A 21,517-nucleotide genomic window follows, 5' to 3' on the forward strand; every position below is an offset into this window, starting at 1 on the left:
GGCCTTCCAGCTCCTCCTGTCACTCCCTTCCCCCGTTCCCCTGCATCTCACTCCCACGCCTGGTCCGGCAAGCCCAGTCAGGATGGCCTCAGGCCGGGTGGCCTCTGCAGCTCTGGGCAAGACACATCCCCTTGTCCACTTCAACTCCCAGGATCCCCAAGTGTCCTCTCATCCGAAGAGACAATATCCCACAGACCCCAGAGGGGTGGAGCTTCCTTACCAATGGCAGTGGTGAGAAAGGAAAGCACTTCAGACTCCTTCCCATCATTATAAAAAGCCAGGTGCCAGATTCCTGAATCCAAATACTGGATGAAGCCCGTCTCATGGCTAGAAGCGGGAACGACTCCCCGAGACTGGCGCTGGGGTCCCTCCAGGCTCCGTGCTTCCTGGGTCAAGAGCCTCCTTCCATCCAGCAGCTCCACAAAGTCAAACTGAAGTACAAAGAGAGCATAATTAGCAGTGGACCTGCTTCACCACAATGCTAGGTTCTTCAGGCTTCTGCCGGGGAGGATACGGGGAAATACAACCTGAACCAGGCAAAAGAGGCTAAAGCCACGTGAAGGTTGACCAACCAACTCCAACTCCTTCCCAGAACCCATTTCCCTGGTAACAGTCTCCTGATACTCCTGTGAGTGCATTGTAATTAGTGGATTATTTTTAAGTCTCCGAGTTTGCACAGGACAACCATGCTTTTCCAGTGATCAGAAACCCAGACACTTCATGACTGTTTGAACTCCAACCCCATGCAGGTGATGGTGGGCAGGAATCCCAGGGGTCTAGGATTGGGCCTGGAGCACTGGATGTGGCTTAAATGTCAGTCAAGTGTAAACGGAAGCTTGATTTATACCTATCTTCCTTTCGTCAATGACCCTTTCTCAACGCTCCAGTTTCAGGGAGCAGTTTTAGGGGAACTAAACTGGATTAGCTCAAAACTCTTACATGCTGTGTCAAACACAAGTGCCAAATGACCCAAGCCTACTAGCGTGAGAGACTTGAAGTCAGTCACACAGTGCTAACAACAGGCAGTTGTTGGGGAAGTCCTGCCGGCCTACTGGCACGCAAATCGTGCAACTGTCTACCTGTCTGTCTATCTTTTTTTTTTTTTTTTTTGCGGTACGCGGGCCTCTCACTGCTGTGGCCTCTCCCGTTGCAGAGCACAGGCTCCGGACGCGCAGGCTCAGCGGCCGTGGCTCACGGGCCCAGCCGCTCCACGGCACGTGGGATCTTCCCGGACCGGGGCACGAACCCGTGTTCCCTGCACCGGCAGGCGGACTCTCAACCACTGCGACACCAGGGAAGCCCTGTCTATCTTTAAAGAAAAACAAAATAGATACTGATTCTGTCTCATGTGAAAATGTCTAGGGGCATGAAGTCCAGGACCAGCATGGCAGTTTTACAAAGAAATCAGAGGGGCCCAGGCTCTGTCTACTTTTTCTGCAACTCCATCCTTAGCAAATGTATTTATCTAGCTTTTACTTAAAAATTAAATAACTACGGGGGCTAGGAAGACTGCCTTTGGCCAGGGAATATCTGATGGATGCCTATGATTTATATTACTCCAATCCCAGGGCTGGGAGGACCTCACATAAGTCTGTTCTTAACCCATCATGACTGGTAATGTGTCAATCATCCTGGCTGAGTTTTTTTTTTTTTTTAATTGAAGTATAGTTGATTTACAATGTTGTGTTAATTACTGCTATATGGCAAAGTAATTCAGTTATACCTATATATATATATACATTCTTTTTTTAAATATTCTTTTCCATTAGGGTTTATCACAGGATATTGACTACAGTTCTCTGTGCTACACAGTAGGACCCTGTTGTTTACCCATTCTATATGTAAAAGCTTACACCTGCTAATGCTGGCTGAGTTTCTTAAGTGTTTCTAGTGTGCGTGTGTCTGGGTAAATGTGAAGCCCTGAGGAGAGAAAGCATGCTTTGCTCTGAGCCAGGTCCTGCACTGGCTGCCTTCTAGATGTGGTTCTCCACTCTTCACAACAGCCCTGTGAAGTGGGTATTGTTATCACCATTGGCTAGATTAGGAAACTTGCTCTGAAAGGGTGTAACAGGCTCAAGGTCACATAGCTGATAACAAGAGGATTCAAACCCAGGTTTCTTTGACTCCAAAGTGCATTCTTTTTTCTCTAGATTATACTTCCTGGATAATTTAACTTCGAGACTGGGTACTAGTAAAAAAGGCTACTGAGAGATTTCCTAGAAAGCCTTCCTCTGAACAAGCTCCAAGGATACAACCCTACTCATCCGAAAGGTAAGGTCTGAGAGAGGGCAAATGGATGAATGGGCTACAAAATACATGAAATTTCCTTCAAGCTCAGAGATCCAGGCTTAAGCATTAGGCTTCTTGACTTAGGCTTCTTGAGCAGGGTCCGTGGGGTTCTGGTTACCTGTGTATGTGAAGGAGGAAGGCCTTTTCTGCCGTAAATGCCGACCAGAGCCGCCTTTCCCAGAGACACATTGAATTTCAGATGCATAGGATGGTCTATGAACACCTGAGATCTCCAGAAAGTGCCAGGAGGAATCTTCTGGGAAGCCCGTCTCCCCACGTCGATTTCTCCAGAGTCTATAAAACTGTCCTCTGGAAAGAAACTACTGGGCTTTCCTACCAAGACACGGGGAAGGGAAGACAAAAACATCACCGTCAGCCACACGTGAAACCAGGGATCAGAGCATCTGAACAAGCAGGGCTCTCCGATGCCTCCCACTCCTCTCTACAACATTTTGCTGCCAGCCCACTCCCTGCCCCAGACTCCCCCATTGAGGAGTAAGAATGCCCAGAACTTTTTTTTTCCAATGATGCCCAAATTGTTCTGCTAAAAATATGCATTCTTCCAAAGCAGAATGGGTCCTCCCCAAGGGCCATCTGTTTACTGCATAATTCCACAGCTTGTTAAGATATATTTTGATCCTAAAAATAATCACTTGCAGTCACATGAGAATAACTGTATATGTGTGTGTGTGTGTGTGTGTGTGTGTGTGTATAAAAGCATGCAGGCTAAAAAAGAAAAGACAGAGGGAATGAGGTGTTGTTATTAACTTTCCAATTCAGAATGGTTCCCCCAGCAGTGGGAAGCATGACCTGAGTAGAGTCAGGGAAATTTTACAAGTTCACTAGTTTGTGTGTAATTGGGTGCCGAATTCTGAGGCTCAGACACGTGGATGAGAGTTTGTGTTGGGAGGAGGGGTAGGGTTGGGGAAGATGAGGAAAAGGGTACGTCTGAAGAGAGAAAACATGCCTGAAAAACGCTTCTTTGTCTTGGATGGAGGGCTATGAATATCACTGTGCTAAAGTGGGTAAAGATGAGGGCATTTTTCAAGTTCAGGCACAAACCTGATGACATACTTGGAAATTCAACCCAGGCCCCCAACCCTGCAGGTGGCTGGAGTGGGGGGGAGTGGTCAAGAATAAGGTCTGTTGCCCAATTCTGTCACCAATTAGGAGACTGACAGCTTTTTGAGGGTACCCCAAGTGCCAGGAAGGAAGGCTGCTTATCAGACTTCCTCTGTTTAGTAATTAAACACACTCACATGTGAAAAATATAAACCCTAACTTCCTGCCAGACATCAGCCCTCTGAAGAGTTGGGCGGGGGGCAGAAGGAGAGGATGGGGACATTAGAAGACCACCCTTAGGACATTAACGAGCCAGAATCAAGTCAACAGACCACATTTTATTTGTCATTAGAAAGACCTCTGGGTATCCTAGTTCCAAGGTTTGTGGTGGCGTTATAGATGTTGGAAGAGACACTTCAGAGACCGAGAATCCATTTATAAAGAAAACACATTTGTGGGAACTTTTTATGAAAAGCACTTGGGGAATAAGAAATTAAAATGTCATTTTTTCCCTAGCTTTGTAAGATTCCTTACAAAGCACATTTGATGCTGAAACGGAGCTTGGCAGGGCACTGTTGTAGTCATAAAATATTTTACTGTTTTAAATAATAAAATTCAATTTAAATGTTAAACTTCTCCATATGTTATCATTCCTTATAAACTCCTAGGCAGAAACATCAGGTTTTTAGCTTTAAACCGTTAAACGTTATTTTAATTAAAAATATGCCAACAAAAAAGTTAAAATGCATGCTCTCAATAAAAGTATCACTACTCTTCTGTCCTCAGCATGGGAAAGAGCTTGCATTTAATTCCTTTATGGAAGGAATATGCCCCAGACTTTTACCTTGAAAATGCAGACACACACAAACACTGTGTTTCAAAGCTCAAAGACAGAAGCCAAATTCACAAAGCATTAAGATGGAAGAGAATTACTTTCACATTCTTCCTTATCTGATTTTTGGGTTCCCAGTACCACAATCCTTTTATAGTCCAGGAAGAAGATAGTATACCCTTCAGCTTATAATTCTGTTAGGGAAGCAGAACTAGGAGGGAGTATGAAACAAAAGCAGGATGAGTTCTGAGCTCTTTACCGCTAGAAGCTGCACAGAAACAAGCCGAGACTCCTAATTCCAAGAACTCATTTCCTTTGTGAGTAGGTAGGAGTCAAGAGCTGATGGGATTTGAGAATTGTCTGCATTCAAATAATTCCTGTGTCTGAGAATGAATAATGGACACTTCTCCCACATTTTGGCATTGCCGTTGGAGAACGCTGCACAGTTCATTTCCCCTCCAGTGAGCATGTGTTCAGGAGACAGCTATGGAATCAGCTAAGTTCTTTCGCCTCACAGGTCAGAGGTCAAGTCCAGAGACTCTCCAGAGGTCTGCAGGCCCCAGAGGCATAAGTAAGTTGGCTCTTACCCCAGAGGAGTGGCAAAAAGGAATATTCTTTTCTAGCACTCTAGTATTTCACCAGAGCTGGCCAAAATGGGAGAAAAAAATCATATTTGGTGTGTATACAATGATATAAAAATAGTAAATTCTGGTCTACGGCACACTCCCAACCAGGACCTTGACTTTCTTGAATGAGTCTGTGACGGCCACTCTGGAGCTTAGGTTCAAAAGTGACCTTTGTACCAGAAGTCACCCTGTCCAGATCCTTAGGGAAGCGGTCACGGGCCCAGTCTAAAGGAAAAGTTTGAGAGGGAAAGAGCATCCTCCTCTTAGAATTTAACCTTTATCATTCTTCCCCTCTGGTCCCTAGTGGTCCCCACAGGGACTAACCCTAAGGATGAGATGGAAGCTTCTCGGAGGGAAGACCTACAGCCTGCCGAGTACCTGTGTCTGGTGGGAAAGAGGCATGAGATTTGCTGGGCTAAGGGCTGTTCAGAGTGAGACCACCCTCATCCTTTCCTGTCTTTTAAAAACCCTTACTGCCTTTGTCTCTCCAGATCTTATAACCTAAGATTCTTTGTTCTTAATTTTGAGCACCAAGATTGAGCACTAGGACAGAAAATATCCCACTAAATGGGAGTACCCACTGTGTAGGTGGTGGAGTAGTGACGGGGTAGAGGGTAGAGGCAGTTGGAGGCGAAAAGTCCTGTGAATATAACTCTTTTTATTCCTACCTACATTCTGGAAAACGATAATAATAATAAACATTATTAGCAGTAACAGTAATAGAGGTAGCAGTACTAATAGTAGTATAATCTATCATTTATTAAGTTCCAGCTACGTACTGGGCATCTTTATATGTATCGGTTCCGTTAATCCTCACACTATGAAAATGTATATACGGATGCTCAGAATGCTAAAGAAACCATTGAGATGGAGCCATCTGGGCTGCCCCTTCATTTATTAGAATACGGCTTCTTAGAACACTAAATTGACAAATCATTAATTAAAACTCTTCAAAGGTATTCTCAATGGTGGCAGAGTGCACCGACCCTCTTTAAGAGCGAGGGTCCAATTTAATTCACAGTCCTAGCGGGCTTAATACCAAGGCTAGACCAGGAAGATCCAAGGCCCGTTGGAGAACTTCCTGCCATCCTGGGATACAAAAAATGGACAATTTTTATGAACTAGGATCCCACACACAGGCCCCAAAGTTAAAGGGAGACAGTATCTCAAGACATTCATAAGAAGGACGCTATACAATCAGTGCGTGCCCCAGAGGCTTAACAAAGTACAAAGAGCTTAACTCAGAGTTAAGGAGCTCCAACAGCACGATTAGGTTTCACAGGGCAGATTCTACTGGTAACAGTCCTTTTCTTTATAAAGATATACAGATTCGGGCTTCCCACAGCTATGCTGTGGAACTATGCAGTCATGTCTATAAAAGAAATTTCGCAACAAATTACTGAACCGATTGGATAGTTCAAATAAGGGAGATTTGGAAGAACTGAAATTCCATGCACTTCCCAAGTTCAGTCTTTATTTTCCTGAACTGAGATTTATCCAGATAGGTTCTAAATTCCTAATCAACCAACACTCTCCCCCCTCCCTCCACATTTTTGGTTCTTTTCAATGCAATAACTTGCACAAAGATTTCTTTAGTTTCCTTAGCAACTGTTTGAAATTTATTTGGTTATCAAAATAAGCTGTCCCATTCTGGAGAGCCCAGCTGAGCCTGTGTGCAGCAATTTGCATGGTTCCAACTGATGGGCAATTTTGATTTCACTGCAGAAAGAAGAAAATACTATCCCTGGCCCACCAATTAAACCATCAGAAATGCTTGTTTATTCAATGCTTTTTTCCCTTTCTCCATTAATGCATAACATAAGTTCTTATGGTTTTACTTCGAAAAGCTGCTGTATTTGGTTTCCAACCCATGACAACCCTGAAATGGTTATAGCCACTTTGAAAATATAGTATAAATCGCAGTTTGATGTTATCCTCAAAGACACAATGAACCTTTAAAATACTGGGTTCATCATATAGTTCACTTGTATAATTAAAAAATATATACCCTTTAAAAATATTCACAAATGCCCCAGACTTTGTGGGATCTTTGAGGGAAAAATATTAATTAGTCTGGATTTCTGAGTTTCTAATAACTGACATGGAATGGCTTGGGATTTGGGTGGACAAGAAGAAAGGAATTAACATTTGTTGAGTGCTTCTTCATAACTAGTCTTTGACAAGATAGGTGTTAGCAACCCTTGTTCCACAGATGAGGAAACCAAGGCCAAAGGAGATGGAGTAATGGGCCTGAGTTAACAGAGCCAATAACTGGCAGGACCAGGACTCAAATCCTGGACTGTCTGGCTCCAAGGCCTATTATCCTCTTTCCATCCACCACGCTGCTTCCCCTACCATTGTGGAACAGGGCTCTAATCTTAATTCTGGAATCAGTTCTCGGATACCCTCCGAAGGGACAGGAAATATGCACTCACAACAGGGTTAAGGACTTTCCCCCTTGAGATACGTCTAAGGAACTAGATTTTTAACAACACAATTAAAACCGTAAACTGAGTAGACACACTGGTTTGACCAAGGCAAAAGAAATTAAGAACCATGTGGTCTCACATAAACTATAGGAATATTTGTCCTCTGTCTCTCCAGACCAATGTATTTTTTTGTCACAGTAATTGCTTTTGATGCTGACCACCTTCCAGCATTGCACTGCATTTTAGGGGTCTGTAAACAGGCTTTCCATTTGCATTAGTAATGACAGATAATCCCTTTAAGCAAAAATACTCCAGTGAAAGTAAACCAATAAGCTGGTGCAATTTTATTTTGTCTCTTATCTGCACCTCCTGCTCCTTGGGAAAAAGAAAACAAAACCTAAACAACCCACAAACTAATTTCATTATAGTGGGAGACTTTAGAGAGAGCCAACTCCTGTTGAAAGAAAATCTGATAGAGAAAATACATTTTTCTAAATGAGATCTTTGAGGGTTCAACATATCTTAAATCTGTGTTTGTTGATTCTAAAGACAGTTGTCATCTATGGTATTCACCTATGACATCTGACACTATAAGCTGACACGGGAATCACAAGGCAACAGGAAGGACCATGGACAGGGCCAACCTGAAAAAAAATTCTAAAGAACAATCTGGTTAATCATATGATGATTCTGTTACTAATTTCATATGTAGAACTTGTGAATTAGAATGGACGTTACAGATAATATAGCTCAATAACCTCCTTTTAAAGAGGAGGAAAGTGAAGCCCAGAAAGTCTCTCAAGGGATTTGCTTAAGGGCATCACAAGTGGCAGCAGCTGGACTTGAACTCAGGGTTCTTGACTCCTAACCCAGAGCTCTTCCCATGGCTTCATCCATGCTCCCTCCATATCCTATTAAGGTGCAAAGAAAGTGTAAGTTATTCAATGTTTTAAGTCTTAGAATCTTGGTAAAGGAGAAGACTGGCTTTGCCCCCCGCAAGAGAGTAGGGAGAGGTTCTGATTAGGCTCTTTGGAAATGCCCTCAGTTCCCTTGAAGATGACCATAGGTCAAGAGTGGATTTTGGCCTTCACGACCATTCAGAGACCATGAATAGCTACTCTGGACAAGCATATGCTACCCTGTTAACCAAACTGATTCCTAGAAGGCAAACTCTTGACAGGACAGGGAAGCTCAGAAGCCATGACCCAAAGTTAACTGAGCTAAGAGGAAAGAAGATGTAAGCAGTGAAGATTGGAGGCCGCTGTGACCACTTTGCTGACTGAGGAAACACCAGAGAGAGAAAGCAGGCCACAGGAGAAGGGCTGGTCGCACTGCCTAAAATGACAGCCAGCCTGGCCCATGAGCTCAGACATCCTTCCCGGTACCAATTTTTGTGGGTCTGCCACCTCTTGGCTGATAGTGAAAGAATCTGTGTTGATGGCATGTTAGAAAGAGCCCTAAGAAATTCAGAACATGGGTCTATGGATGTCCCATTCAAGAATGCCAAACTCCAAATGTCACCACCACTTCCATCATTGAAAGAGAAACATCTGTGTCTCATTGTACAATGGAATTTCTTATCCACATCTCCTTCAGGGTCTTATAACCATGAGGTGAGTCAGGTAGGTCAACTTATGGAGACTGCAAGAGCCCTGCAGTCACACAGACCTGGGCTCATGTCCCAAATTCCATTATTTACTGGCTATGTGACTCTGGCCAAGTAACTTAAGGTCACATGGTTGAAAATGCTAGAACAGCCGAAGTGGTGTTTCCATGGAAGCACAAGGTCCAAGGGTATTTCGCTTACAACACACCCTCTACCCACCTTGCCACACCCAACTCCAGGAGACACCCATTCATCCCATGAGGTTGCCTCATCATGATTCCACATAATCAAAGACAGCCGCCCAGCAGTGCGAAAGCCCATGATACTGCCCTCAGGGCATGGGATGGGATGTTGCTGGCACCATGAACCCTGCCCAAGCCCCGCTATGAGTTCACAGTGACAAGGAACTGCGATGAAGACACAGGTGGCCTGGCAGCCGGTGTGGAGTGCAGAGGGATGGAGGAAGCACCAGAGCATGGAGCTGTGAGTCAGGCACATGGCGCGCAGAATGGCGGTCTCCTCGGTTCAAAGGCAGACACAGAGGACTCACGACACGAACAACACAGCAACCCTACCTTCCGTGGCTCCTTTGCCTTTCCTGTCAGAGATCTCTAACCCAGTGCCCCCTGAGGGATACAGGGAGACGTCCGTTGGCACAGGCCAACTGCTGGCTGTGTCCTCCGTGATCTCATACATCTGCCCCTCCATCGGCTGCAGGTGCCAGTTTAGGCCAAACAGGTGCATGGCTGTGGTGAGCAATGAGAAAAGTCATCTTTTTCTGCCGGAGGTGGAAATGGAACTCCCAAGCCAGAGGGGAGGACAAGTGGGGGTGGGGAACACAGGAATTCAGTTCAGTTCAGTTCAACAAAGAGCCCCTGAAGAGAGCTCTGGCAGTGCTGAGTGCTACACAGGGGACTGGGGCACAGAGATGATCCAGGCACAGACCCTGCCCCCGAGGGCTCACGGTCTAGGGGAGTGGGGAGAGGGGCAGGGATGAGGGAGTTTCAGGAGGTCCTGGCCTTTTTTTTTTTTAACATCTTTACTGGAGTATAATTGCTTTACAGTGTTGTGTTAGTTTCTGCTGTATAACAAAGTGAATCAGCTCTACGTATACATATATCCCCATATCCCCTCCTTCTTGCATCTCCCTCCCACCCTCCCTATCCCACCCCTCTAGGTGGTCACAAAGCACCAAGCTGATCTCCCTGTGCTATGCAGCTGCTTCCCACTAGCTATCTATTTTACGTTTGGTAGTGTATATATGTCCATGCCACTCTCACTTCGTCCCAGCTTACCCTTCCCCCTCCCCATGTCCTCAAGTTCATTCTCTACGTCTGCGTCTTTATTCCTGTCTTGCCCCTAGGTTATTCAGAACCATTTTTTTTTTTAGATACCATATACATGTGTTAGCATACGGTATTTGTTTTCCTCTTTCTGACTTACTTCACTATGTATGACAGACTCTAGGTCCATCCACCTCACTACAAATAACTCAATTTTGTTTCTTTATATGACTGAGTAATATTCCACTGTTTATATGTGCCACATCTTCTTTATCCATTCATCTGTCAATGGACAGTTAGGTTGCTTCCAAGTCCTGGGTATTGTAAGTAGTGGTCTTGGCCTTTTGATTCAAAAGATAAATAACAATCTAGAGGAAAAACCTGCAATTTGTATCACCAAGGGTTAATTTCCTTAATAGAAAAAGAACTCCTACAAATAATAAGCAAAGTCCAGCAAGTCAGTAGGAAAATAGGCATAGGATATGAACAGATAGTTTACAGAATAAGAAATGCAATTGGCTCTTTGTCACGTGAAAAGACTCTAGACCTCACCCAAAGTAGGAGAAATGTAAGTTAAACTCTGCAATACTGTGTTTCACATATGGTTTGGCAAAGATTTTAAAAAGGCTGAAAATATACAGTATTGGAAAAGAACAGGAAATAAGCACTCTCACACTCAGCTGGTTTGGTGTGAGCATAAGCTGGTACAAACCCTATGGAGGGCAATTTGACAAAAGCTATCAAATCAAAAATGCCCATACCCTTTACCCTGGAACTTAGAGGTTCCAGTTCTCCAGATATGTTCATATACATACAAAATGATGTACATACAAGGTTATTCACTACAGTACTGTTTGTAATAGCAAAATATTGGAAACCAGTCCACCAATAAGGGGCTAGATAAGTTTTATTTATACAATATACTATGCAACCATAAAAAAGAGTGAGGAAGCTCTTTGTATATATTTTTCTGGAAGGAAAATTGTAACATTCAGAACAGTATGTTTGACATACTACATTTAGGTAAAAACATTTCTGCATATGTACAGAGTATTTCTGGAAGGATAAGAAAGACACTGATAACTGGGTGCATCCTGTGAAGGAAGAGATGGGATCTGCATTTCACTGTGTATCTGCTGCACGTTTTGATTCTGTGTATTTTTGTGATTTTGTGCAATGCTGTGATTTTGATTCATGGGCATGCATTTCTGTTTTAAAACTATTTTTGCAAGGTAGCAACTGCTAAACAGTCTTCAACAATCGAGAAGAGACCATAAAACACCAGAGAACGGATGTTGTCCTTTAAATACACAATGCTTGCGAAGGCTAGGAAGCGTGTTTTCCAGAAAGGTTTGCAATCTAGTACAAAGCGTCGGCTTAAGTCCCACTGGCGATTCAAGACTTGCGCCTCATCAATGGTCCATACTTACCTCTTCTGGGACACCTTCCCTGACTCCCCGCATACAGAATCGCATACTCCAGTCCCCAACTCCCACAGCATCCTCTGTGTCGCATCACTCCTTCGTTCAGCTGATGAACACTTTCTAAAAGCCCACTCTATGCCAGGACCCATGGCTGACACTGAGAGCCAGAACTAAATCAGACGCTCCCTGCTTCCATGAGCTCGTAGTCAAGCAGGGGAGACAGAGAGAAGGACTAGAAGGTCCAGAGGAGACAGTGGCTGACCCACTAGGAGGGTGAGAGGAACACAGGGAAGGATCGACAGAGATATGAAGGCCCATCGTAATTATGTTTACTGAGGACCAACTGCTTGCCGGGCAGTGCCCTGGGTAATTTGTATACCTGACATCTAATCCTCATGCAACCTTGCCAGACCCAACTTATAGATGTGGACATTTAATTAACTCAGAAGGTTAATTAAAATTACGATAATTATAAAACTGGGATTTCTTGAGTGCTTTCCACGGGCCAGGCATTGTGCTAAGAGCAGGAAATCCGTTTCAAAGTTTCTTTGATCCTTGCAACAATCCTAAAAGGTGATAATGCCATTTGCCGATGAAGAAACTAAGACACAGAGACATCAATTAACCCTGGGAAGGTTAAATGGCTCACAAGTGGCAGAGCCTAGACTAGAATCCCAAACTGCTGGAATCCTGACATCACACACCATCCATCTTTCTGGCTGGAAGGAAGGCTCTTCCCACTTCACCATGCTGCTGCTCGCCAGCCTTTTCTAGCAAGGTGGGTGGGGATGATAAAGACACCCCCTCTTACACATCAAGCAACGTCCCAGGCTTTTACATGTCTTTTTAGGCAGCAGTATAGGAGTCCGTGAGGCAGACGGCAAGTTGTGTTATTTGGCCACAGTTTGTGGAAGGGTCACTGGTGGTCTGGAGGGGCTGCGTGACTGCCTTCAAGATGCAAAAAGAAGTGTGTACGGGGGACCGGAGCACAGCATATCCTTATGACTCCTGATCCAAACACAAGCCACCGAGGAATACACACAAGTCTGGCTTAATCAGGAGAGCGTACACTGGTAACAGAAATGCAATCGGACCCTTTGCTTTCTCTCCGGTTACTGTGATGCAGTGGGAAGTGTGCTGGACCAAGGGCAAGAAAACTGGTTTTGAATCCTAACTGCCACTTCCTAGCTAGTCTCATCTGAGAAATGGGGATAAAAATATTTCAAAGAATTATTGTATCATATGGGATAATATATGGCAAAGCACTTTGTAAACTGTACATCTGTGTGATTACTATATTCTATAACCATTATAGTCATACCATTGATAATCCTGATAAAATAGTAGCTAACATTTATACAGCACTTTTTAGGTACCAGACACTAAATGAGGTGCTTTACACTGCTCTTGACCGTCTCTGTGTAGCTGTCAATAATAGTAACGTTAATTTGCCTATTAGAAGTGAATATGTTGCTACTTCCAAGGTTGAATTAGCTCACATTTCTGCTTACCTTCTTACTGTTTTAATCTATTTATTGGCAACTCCAAAGGTAATGCAGAAATTGTTTGAATTGCGGACAACTCAGATATATGCAGTTAAACGAGCAGCACTTCTTTCCCCGTTAGAATCAATTATCTCATCTAAGTGTGCAAAAGAGCTGTCTTGTTAAAAGGTCATGAGAATTAACTAATCCCAGAATGAATAGAGCTCTCACAGCTTTGTGAAAAGAAACATTTTGTCAAAGCTTTCTCTTATTTTATTTTACTTTTTTTGCAGTACGCGGGCCTCTCACTGTTGTGGCCTCTCCCGTTGCGGAGCACAGGCTCCGGACGCGCAGGCTCAGCGGCCATGGCTCACGGGCCCAGCCGCTCCGCGGCATGTGGGATCCTCCCGGACCGGGGCACGAACCCGTGTCCCCTGCATCGGCAGGCGGACTCTCAACCACTGCGCCGCCAGGGAAGCCCACTTTCTCTTATTTTAAACAAGATGCAAAAGGAAGTTCTCACGGTAAAAAATATGTGGCGGGGGAAGAAAAGCCAGTGGAAAGAGTGTTCCCGGTGAAAATGACCACAGGATCTGGCGTCCAGGGACGTTAATTAGGGCAGGGCAGCCCACAGCTGGATGGGGGAATGCTGTCGGCCAGAAGCCCAGAGGTGCATGCTGGCAGCCCTTCCTCATGGCCTTGCACCTCGGCGAGCACACACAGAGGCCCACACAGCTGTGACGCCGGTGGGTCTCTCTGTGGCCTGTGGTAGATGTGCTCTTAGAAACCACCTGGGAAAGCCAAGTTCTGGATCCAGCTCTAACTTGGACTCTCAGGAGATTCAGTCCTCCAGAAGTAATTCTGGAGGCTGGTGGGTAGGGAAGCGAGTACAGGGCCATCAACACCGGGCTGACAAATGGCCGACTGGAAGGTAGGAGAACCACTGGCTGAAACCACCCACCCTGGCCAGGCACCACAGTTACCACCTGCAGGAGGTATCTTGCAGCAGGAGGTCCTCGTAAGGCATGCGGAACTAACAAGCCACCACCAACCGGAAGAATTGGGGAAATGTCCAAAGGAGAGAGGGGATGCCAGTTCATATGTCCTACTAACCTCCCAGAATCCTTCTCACTGGAATCCATCTTGGCTGAGTGATGCACACGCCACCAGGAAGGACCGTGAGTCACAGTGATTGGCTAGAGACAACCTGGAAGCTAATCCCATCACCATAAAACCCAAGACTGCAAGCCACGTGGCAGAGCAGTCCTCCTGGGCTCCCTCACCCTCCTGCTCTCCACCCGGGCACCCCTTCTCAATAAGCTCTCTTGGTGTGTCAGCACATGTGTCTCCTTGGACAGTTCATTTCCGAGTGTTAGACAAGGGCCCACTCTCGGGCCCTGCAAGGGGTCCCCCCTTCCTGCAACAGTAAGATTTAGACAGAGGACAGGATGATACGGAGTCAGAGATGTGAAGTTCCACCAGTAATGTTGTCTTAAAGCCACAATAAAAGGGACCTTTAATCTGTGATCCAGTCTTAAATATAAGTCAGGCTAGGGGCCCCTCAATTCTTTTACTGTATTGATTGGTGGGTGGTCCGTCTTATAGTTCTGGGTTATGAGCGACAGAAAGAGAAGGAAGGGAAATAGCCTGCTCTGTTCTCCTCTTCCCAAAGGGTACAAGGCATACTCGGTCAGAGGCTGTCCAAAGAACACACAAGCTCAAGCAACCATTCGTCTTTGTCCTCGATAATATTCAAAATAATGCCAGTAACTCAACACCTGGCATAATCTGAGTGCATACTACATGCCAAATTCTTAATTTATATTATTCGATTTAATCCACATGTAAAGATGGGTTGAAAAAACGTTATTGGAGAATGAGTACAATGGAACTGAATGGAAACTGAGCTATGGGGATATATTCTGATTCACTCAGAGTAAGTGACCTAACATCACAGAGCTGGTATAAGTTTGAGGCAAGTTTCAAACTCAGGAGCCTGTGTTTCCCAGCCAAGCTTCCTCTTTTACACATGTTACTTTAAACAGGAGTAAACTATGGGCAATCTAAAGTCACCAGCAAATAAAGGCTGAAGTTAATGTCTGGGGGTCCCAATGGTGATAATAAATAGTTCTTACCCCACAGCAACCCTCATGTAAAGCTGCAGACAGCAGTAGGTGCGCGCTATCCAGAGGACTTGGAAATACCAGTCATGGATCCAGAAAAGCTAAATAATATAAATAGTCCTGTCCAGCCTGCTTTAAGACCAGACCACTGACACAATGTAAATTGTAATGATCGTAATCCCTCCTTCCAGAGGAATTAATAGTAAGCACCGATGCACATCACAGGATTATCTAAATTACACCCCACAGTGCGTATTTATACCTGTTTGTGCAAAACTCTCCCAAGTACCTTGAAAGTGACCTAAATAAGAAACCTGATACCGGTGTCCCCTTTCAACTAGTTTGTAATTCAGTGGAAAGCTGAAAAGATGCTAAAGAGTTGAGAAGAAGGCCTTGGAAAGGTAGCGAGTTCACAGGATCACCCACGTTGAAAGGCTACTGATTTCTAAAAGCCAAGAGCTAGGGTGGGGGGAGTTTCTTACTCCCTCAGATCTGGTCAATCTGATCCCAGGGCTGACATTTTCCAGTCGCCTTTTTCCTGCCCGGCGAGACATGAGAGAGGGCTGGGAAAGTGCAAGCTCCATCTTGACATTTTTAAGAAAAATGCTCAGTAGATGTTCAGACGTTGAAGGCTCCCCGCAGCGCCCAGCCAGCCGGAGGCAATTAACAAAGTCATTATGTAGAAGTCACCGAAGTAAGTATAGGAGTTTCCACTGTCACATGCATGCTTCCCTTCCAAAAATCGAATGCACAAACCCAGTTGCATCTGTAAATTAGCAGCTCTAGGTAGTGACTAGAGATGGTTATAACTTCAAGAAACTGTTGATTCAAGCAGCATTCTTGGTTTCAAAAGGCAGCAGAAACCAACCCAGCTGCATGGCTACCTACTTTTCTGTTTTACATTATTAATGCTCAGTTGTTTGTTTGTTTGTTCTTAACTAGCATCATTTCTGTAAAATATAACTCACTGGAGTTCTCTGACTTATGGTCCTCTAACGTAGAAAGCAGAAAACAAAAAGGCAAGACAATCACAACAGCAGAACGACAGAGCTTCATCCCCCAAGTTCTTCTCCTGGTTTGGCAACAAAGCCACAACATTCAAAAGTTTCAAACCTAGAAGCCATATACAGAGAGATGTATACTGCAGTGTACTAGTAAAAAAATCAGAAGCAACCTAGATGTCTTAAAATAGGAGAACTTGGCTAAACTATGATACAAGTACTGGATGGAATACCAGGTACACATGTGAAAAAAAAATCTAGAAAGAGATATGTAAAAATGACATCAAGCTTTGAATTATAGTGGTAGGATGACTGACTAATTTTCTTCACTAGTTTCCAAACTCACTTCCATGCTGTTTACATTAAAAAGGAAGTTCTACAACTTGGTCTTAGGAGCACGAGGTAAAGAAGGACAATAGAGCCGAGCGGGGAGATCCTGATTTTGAGCACATGCCATGTGTCAGACACTTAGGCAAGGGGAATTACATAGGTGATTTCATTCAGACCTTACATAAACCTTGAGAAAATCATTAGTATTCCCATTTTACAGATGAAGAAAGTGGAGGCTCAGAGAGGCTGCATGACCTGCCCAAAAATACTTCCCAAGATACTTCCCAGATGGGAAGTGATAAAGTCACTTTTGAACCCAGGTCTGACTGGTCCTAAAGTCCAAACTCACCGCTAGACTGCTGATGAGTTACAATGCCTGAAATTAAATTAAAATTAAGATAATTTTAAGGCAAGGCCTCTGCTGACAGTATAGCCAGGTTTTCTCTTTTGAGATAGTCTGTTAAAGGACCTTCATCTTAGGGGTAAAGCATGGGGTCCCCACCTGTTTACATCCTGACCACAGTAGACAGGGTTGACCCTCAAAAGCAAAACCGTGTAAATGCAAGTAAGTGACTTTGGTAGACTCAGTCCTCAAGTTTGGGTCTATCTGGAGCGTTCAGAGGCACATCATTTACTAGGTTCCTGACTTTGGGTAAATGACTTAGCCTCTCTGAGTCTCAGTTTCTTCAACTGTAAAATAGATAGTAATATTTACCTCAAAGGATTATAAATGAAATAATGCATGTGATGTGCTTAGAACTGTGCCTGGCACATAGCAGGAGCAAAATAAATGGTAGCCATCACCATCCTTGTCATTTTGCTCTGCTGATTTTCCTAATTCCCAGATCCCCTGAAAGATTTATTTAAGCCAGCTCTGTTCCATCACCTTTCCTTCTCTCCACATATTGCCCCTAATTTCCCTCCCACGCCAACCGCAAATTTCTTTGAGCTGAGGGCTCTCTCCCTACCCTGCTCCCATCAGCTGACAGACTTTGGGCACAGGAACTAGAGATATCTGTCCGGTGGATAAAACAGTTTTTAAAAGCGGAATTGCTATAAAGCAGCCTGATAGGATCCCACTGCTGACTACGTGGAGCTAATTTTTAATCAAGTAAATATATTGCCTTTCTTCCTATCTCTGGATAAACCTGACTGCAACAATCAGGGTTACTGTCTCTCACCCCCAAATTAATTGTTTTCTGGAGAATGGACTCTGGCACATTTAGTCATTTTTCTGCACCATGCAATGCTGTGGGGAAAGGAGGCCTTTCAACAAGGATTCACTGGCAGCCGCTCAATAGTTCTGGAAAACGGGGGGTGGGGGGATGGGCACGAGAGAAGGGGAGAAACAGGCACGCCCACCGTCAACGCGGAGGAAGAAGATCAATTTAAGTGGAGGGCACTGAAAACTGGTGACACGGCAAGTTGTAGGGGGACCAGGGCTGGAATCTAATTTGTGCAGGATGGAGTGAACGGCTATTACTGCAGTAATGGAATAAGAAAACTATCTTTTCTGGGCCCCTTTCACCAGACGGGCTACACTAAGCCTTCTTCTGTGCATGACTAGCTTAGGGGTTGGCCACCTTGGACTGACCTCAGCCCGGTAATGTGACCTCTCCCTGCCCTACTCCCAATATAGCGCTGGTGCCAGACACAGGAAGATGGGAGGCACGAAGTACAGCTGGTTACGAGCACAGCCGTGGCAGCCAGACAGCCCTGCGTTCCTGTTCTGGTTTTCACGTTTATGGTTATGTGACTTTGTTCCTGTTATTTAAATCCTTTGACTCCCAGCTTCCTCATCTATAAAATGGTGACAATAATACCTATAGCTCCAAAGAATTGCTGTGAAGGTGAAAGGAAAGAATATATTTTATGAGCTGCTTGGTATTGACTCAAATTTACTACCAGAGGGTAGCCTTCTACAGTGGTATCATCAGCGTCATTTGCAGTGTACATTAAGGTTCTCGCTGAGAAAGTGAAGCACGGAGATTTCTTGAGGGAGTTGAGAAGTCTGAGCTTTTGCTCTGGTTGGGGGGTGGGGGGTGTCGCTATGACTGAACCTGCCCCGCACTCAACGGGCGGATGAGACTCAGGCTTGAAGGGGACACTTGGGGCAGAGCCTGGAACTGCGCTGAGCCCAAGTCTTTGGATTTAGTTCCGAGGTCTTTCTGCTAAATGGCCCTGTTGCTAAGTCGCAGCAGAAAATCCTGTAAGAGCAGGAGAGGCCCCTTCATGGCTTGTTCTTCCGTCGGGCACGGCACTCCCAGACTAAAGGAGTCATCTTCTTGAGCCTCAAGTTAAGGGAATGAGCCCACGGGGCAGGTGATATCAGGCCGCCAGCAGGCCCTCCCTTAGGGCAGGGATCATTTCTCTCATCTCCATCCCCCAGCACCTGGCCCACAGGAGAGAAGAAGAAAAAGAGCCAAGGAAGGAGACAGACATAATTCGGATTATTACCGAAACAGTAACAGCTCCCACTTATTAAAAATTGTACCATGTGCATGACACAGTGGTACAGAGGAGTGGTACGGAGGATGAACATTCATTATGTCATTTAATCTCACAGCTTTTTAAGGAAGATAGTATCTCCATTTTATGGACTAGGACCTCAACACATAGTGACAAAGTAGATATTATTAACCTGATTTTGGATCTTTAGAAAACCAAGGCCCCAGAACAGTCCATCACTTTGCACCATTCATCATGGCAGCACCAAGATCCAAACCCAGGTCCGGGTCACTCCACACCCTGAGCTCTTCGCAGACTGCTGTCAGAACCCAGGGCAGGCTTCCATGCAGTCCTGATCAGAACATGCAGCTTCTGATCAAATCACTGCTGACAGAGCGGTCAAGGAAGTGACTCCACGCAGTGGAAGACCCACCACCTTGCCCTTCATACTCAAACCCTCGTTAAGGATCCAGGGAGCGAAATCACCGCAGGGTCGCCAGCCTGTTCAACTCCTCTGCTGGGGTGCGCAGCCAGCCCTGCCCTGGCAGAAACATGTCAGCCGGGGAAAGCTGGGAAAGTGCCTGTCATTTCCCGAGAGGGGGCGGAACGCTGGCCTAGAGCTCTGCTGGGTTTCCTTTCTCTGTGGTGCTTGCATCCAAGTGCCAAGAGTATTCCCAAGGCTATCTAAAGCATTTCTATAAAAAGGTGTCTCCACTTAGCCAAGGACCAGCCTCTCACGTGTGAGGCCTTGTCCGCTCCTTCCTGTACCAACCATCAAAGGGGGCCAAAGGAAACACGGGTCTGGTTCACGCTTGGGAGCCCCAGAAGGAGAAGGTGCCTGTTGCTAGGTTCCATTTCCATAGCTACTAGAAAACGTCCTGTTGCAAGGCTCTGTGAGGCACCCTCCCACTGCCTGATTTCCTTTGGCATATCAATCACGTAACTGGGTTTTTCTTTTTTTTTTTTCAATGATCAAAGTCAATTAGGAGGTGGTCCCCACTGTACCGCTAAATGGAGTTTTAATTTGTGTGTATATTATTAGGATAGGCCTTTCCCTCTGGAACAGTCACTTCAGCGGGAAGAATGAGGGTGGACAGCTTAACGCAGAGTCCGCCACCCAGATTTGTAACTAGGGATGATATTTCTTTATAATGAGAAGCATTCTGAAAGAGCATTTTAAACTCTCACAGAACAGAGTGTGTGATGTCCCTCCTTTACTCTCCACAGCTTCCCAGCCTCCTGCCCACTGGAGCGTTTTCTAGCTCTTTGGGATCATACTACGTTTTCTTGCCTCTCTGCCCTGTCTGTGCACAGAGCCAGGCACGCAATACGCACAAGTTCTCTGATATGCAGGGACCCCTGGTTTGGCTCAGTCCTTAGATTAGGAAGTTTAAAGCAGCACAGAGTTCCAGGAACCATGATGATGATGATGGTGATGATGGTGATGATGATGAATGTGGTGGTGATGGTGATGGTGATGATGATGATGGGGATGGGGATGGGGATGGTGATGGTGATGGTGATGATGGGGATGGGGATGGTGACGGTGATGATGATGGTGAATGTGGTGGTGATGGTGATGGTGATGATGGTGATGGTGATGGTGATGATGGTGATGGTGATGGTGATGGTGATGATGGGGATGGTGATGGTGATGGTGATGGTGATGGTGGTGATGATGGTGATGATGAGGATGATGATGAATGTGGTGGTGATAAAAGCCACTGTTATTAATAGTACCAAGCACTGGGCTTTGTGCTTGATAAACACACTATCACTTAATCCTTGCAAAGCCCTAGGAGGTAGGTACTATTATTATCCTCATTTGCAAGATGAGGAAGCTAAGGCTCCAGGAGGTTCAAGAACTTGCCCAAGATCACACATTTAATAAGAGGCAGAGGGTCACTTCAGACCTGAGCCAAATCCAGATTGCGCAGAATCTGTCCCCAACCCCTGTACACGCTGCCTTTCTGATTAGATGTAAAACTGTGGAAATGACAGAAATGGAAAATAAAAAAAGGAAATCTCATAAGTATATGGCCCTGCCTTACTGTTCAAAGTTTGTTAGTGATATTTTCCTGAGGATAGAAACTTGAGCATTTGAAACACTTGCTGAGCACAGTACCTGACGTTCCTCATTGCTTCTCCCTGCCCAGGAATCTCTGTCTGTGTAGGTTTCTCCTGTCCCTTGAACACACAGCCTCCAGGCTTCGTTGATGTAACATCTCTACGTGGAATGGCCACTGCCTTTCCTATTTTTATTTTTATTTTTTTTGCGGTATGCGGGCCTCTCACTGTTGTGGCCTCTGCATCAGCTGGTAGACTCTCAACCACTGCGCCACCAGGGAAGCCCGCCTTTCCTATTTTTAAAATCATTCTCCCATCTTTCAAGGTCTACTTCAAACCTTAACTCTTCTGTGAGGATTTCCACCATTGCCCCAAGCCAGAAATGCCGTCTGCTCTCCCCTCCCCAGCCCCCGGTTCCTGACCACTACGTCAGAACCTGTCCCATGCACACCACCTTGACAGTCCATATCCAGGTGCTTCCCATCCGTCCCTTGCTGGCTCTGTTGTCCACCT

At 45.2% G+C, this 21,517-nt stretch overlaps 1 protein-coding gene across 1 annotated transcript in view; it reads right to left on the minus strand.

The window, feature by feature from the left end:
* Positions 1 to 21,517, minus strand: part of TENM4 (teneurin transmembrane protein 4) — a 2,953,681-nt gene that overhangs the window by 190,816 nt on the left and 2,741,348 nt on the right. Inside the window, exons 25-27 of the mRNA XM_079930721.1 lie at positions 9,420 to 9,590; positions 2,408 to 2,622; positions 221 to 431 (exon numbers count right to left, since the gene is read on the minus strand). Coding sequence (XP_079786847.1) covers positions 221 to 431; positions 2,408 to 2,622; positions 9,420 to 9,590 — 597 coding nt within the window. The remainder of the gene's footprint in view (positions 1 to 220; positions 432 to 2,407; positions 2,623 to 9,419; positions 9,591 to 21,517) is intronic.

The sequence above is a fragment of the Stenella coeruleoalba genome (genome assembly GCF_951394435.1).
Source record: "Stenella coeruleoalba genome assembly, chromosome: 8".
NCBI classification, from domain to species: domain Eukaryota; kingdom Metazoa; phylum Chordata; class Mammalia; order Artiodactyla; family Delphinidae; genus Stenella; species Stenella coeruleoalba.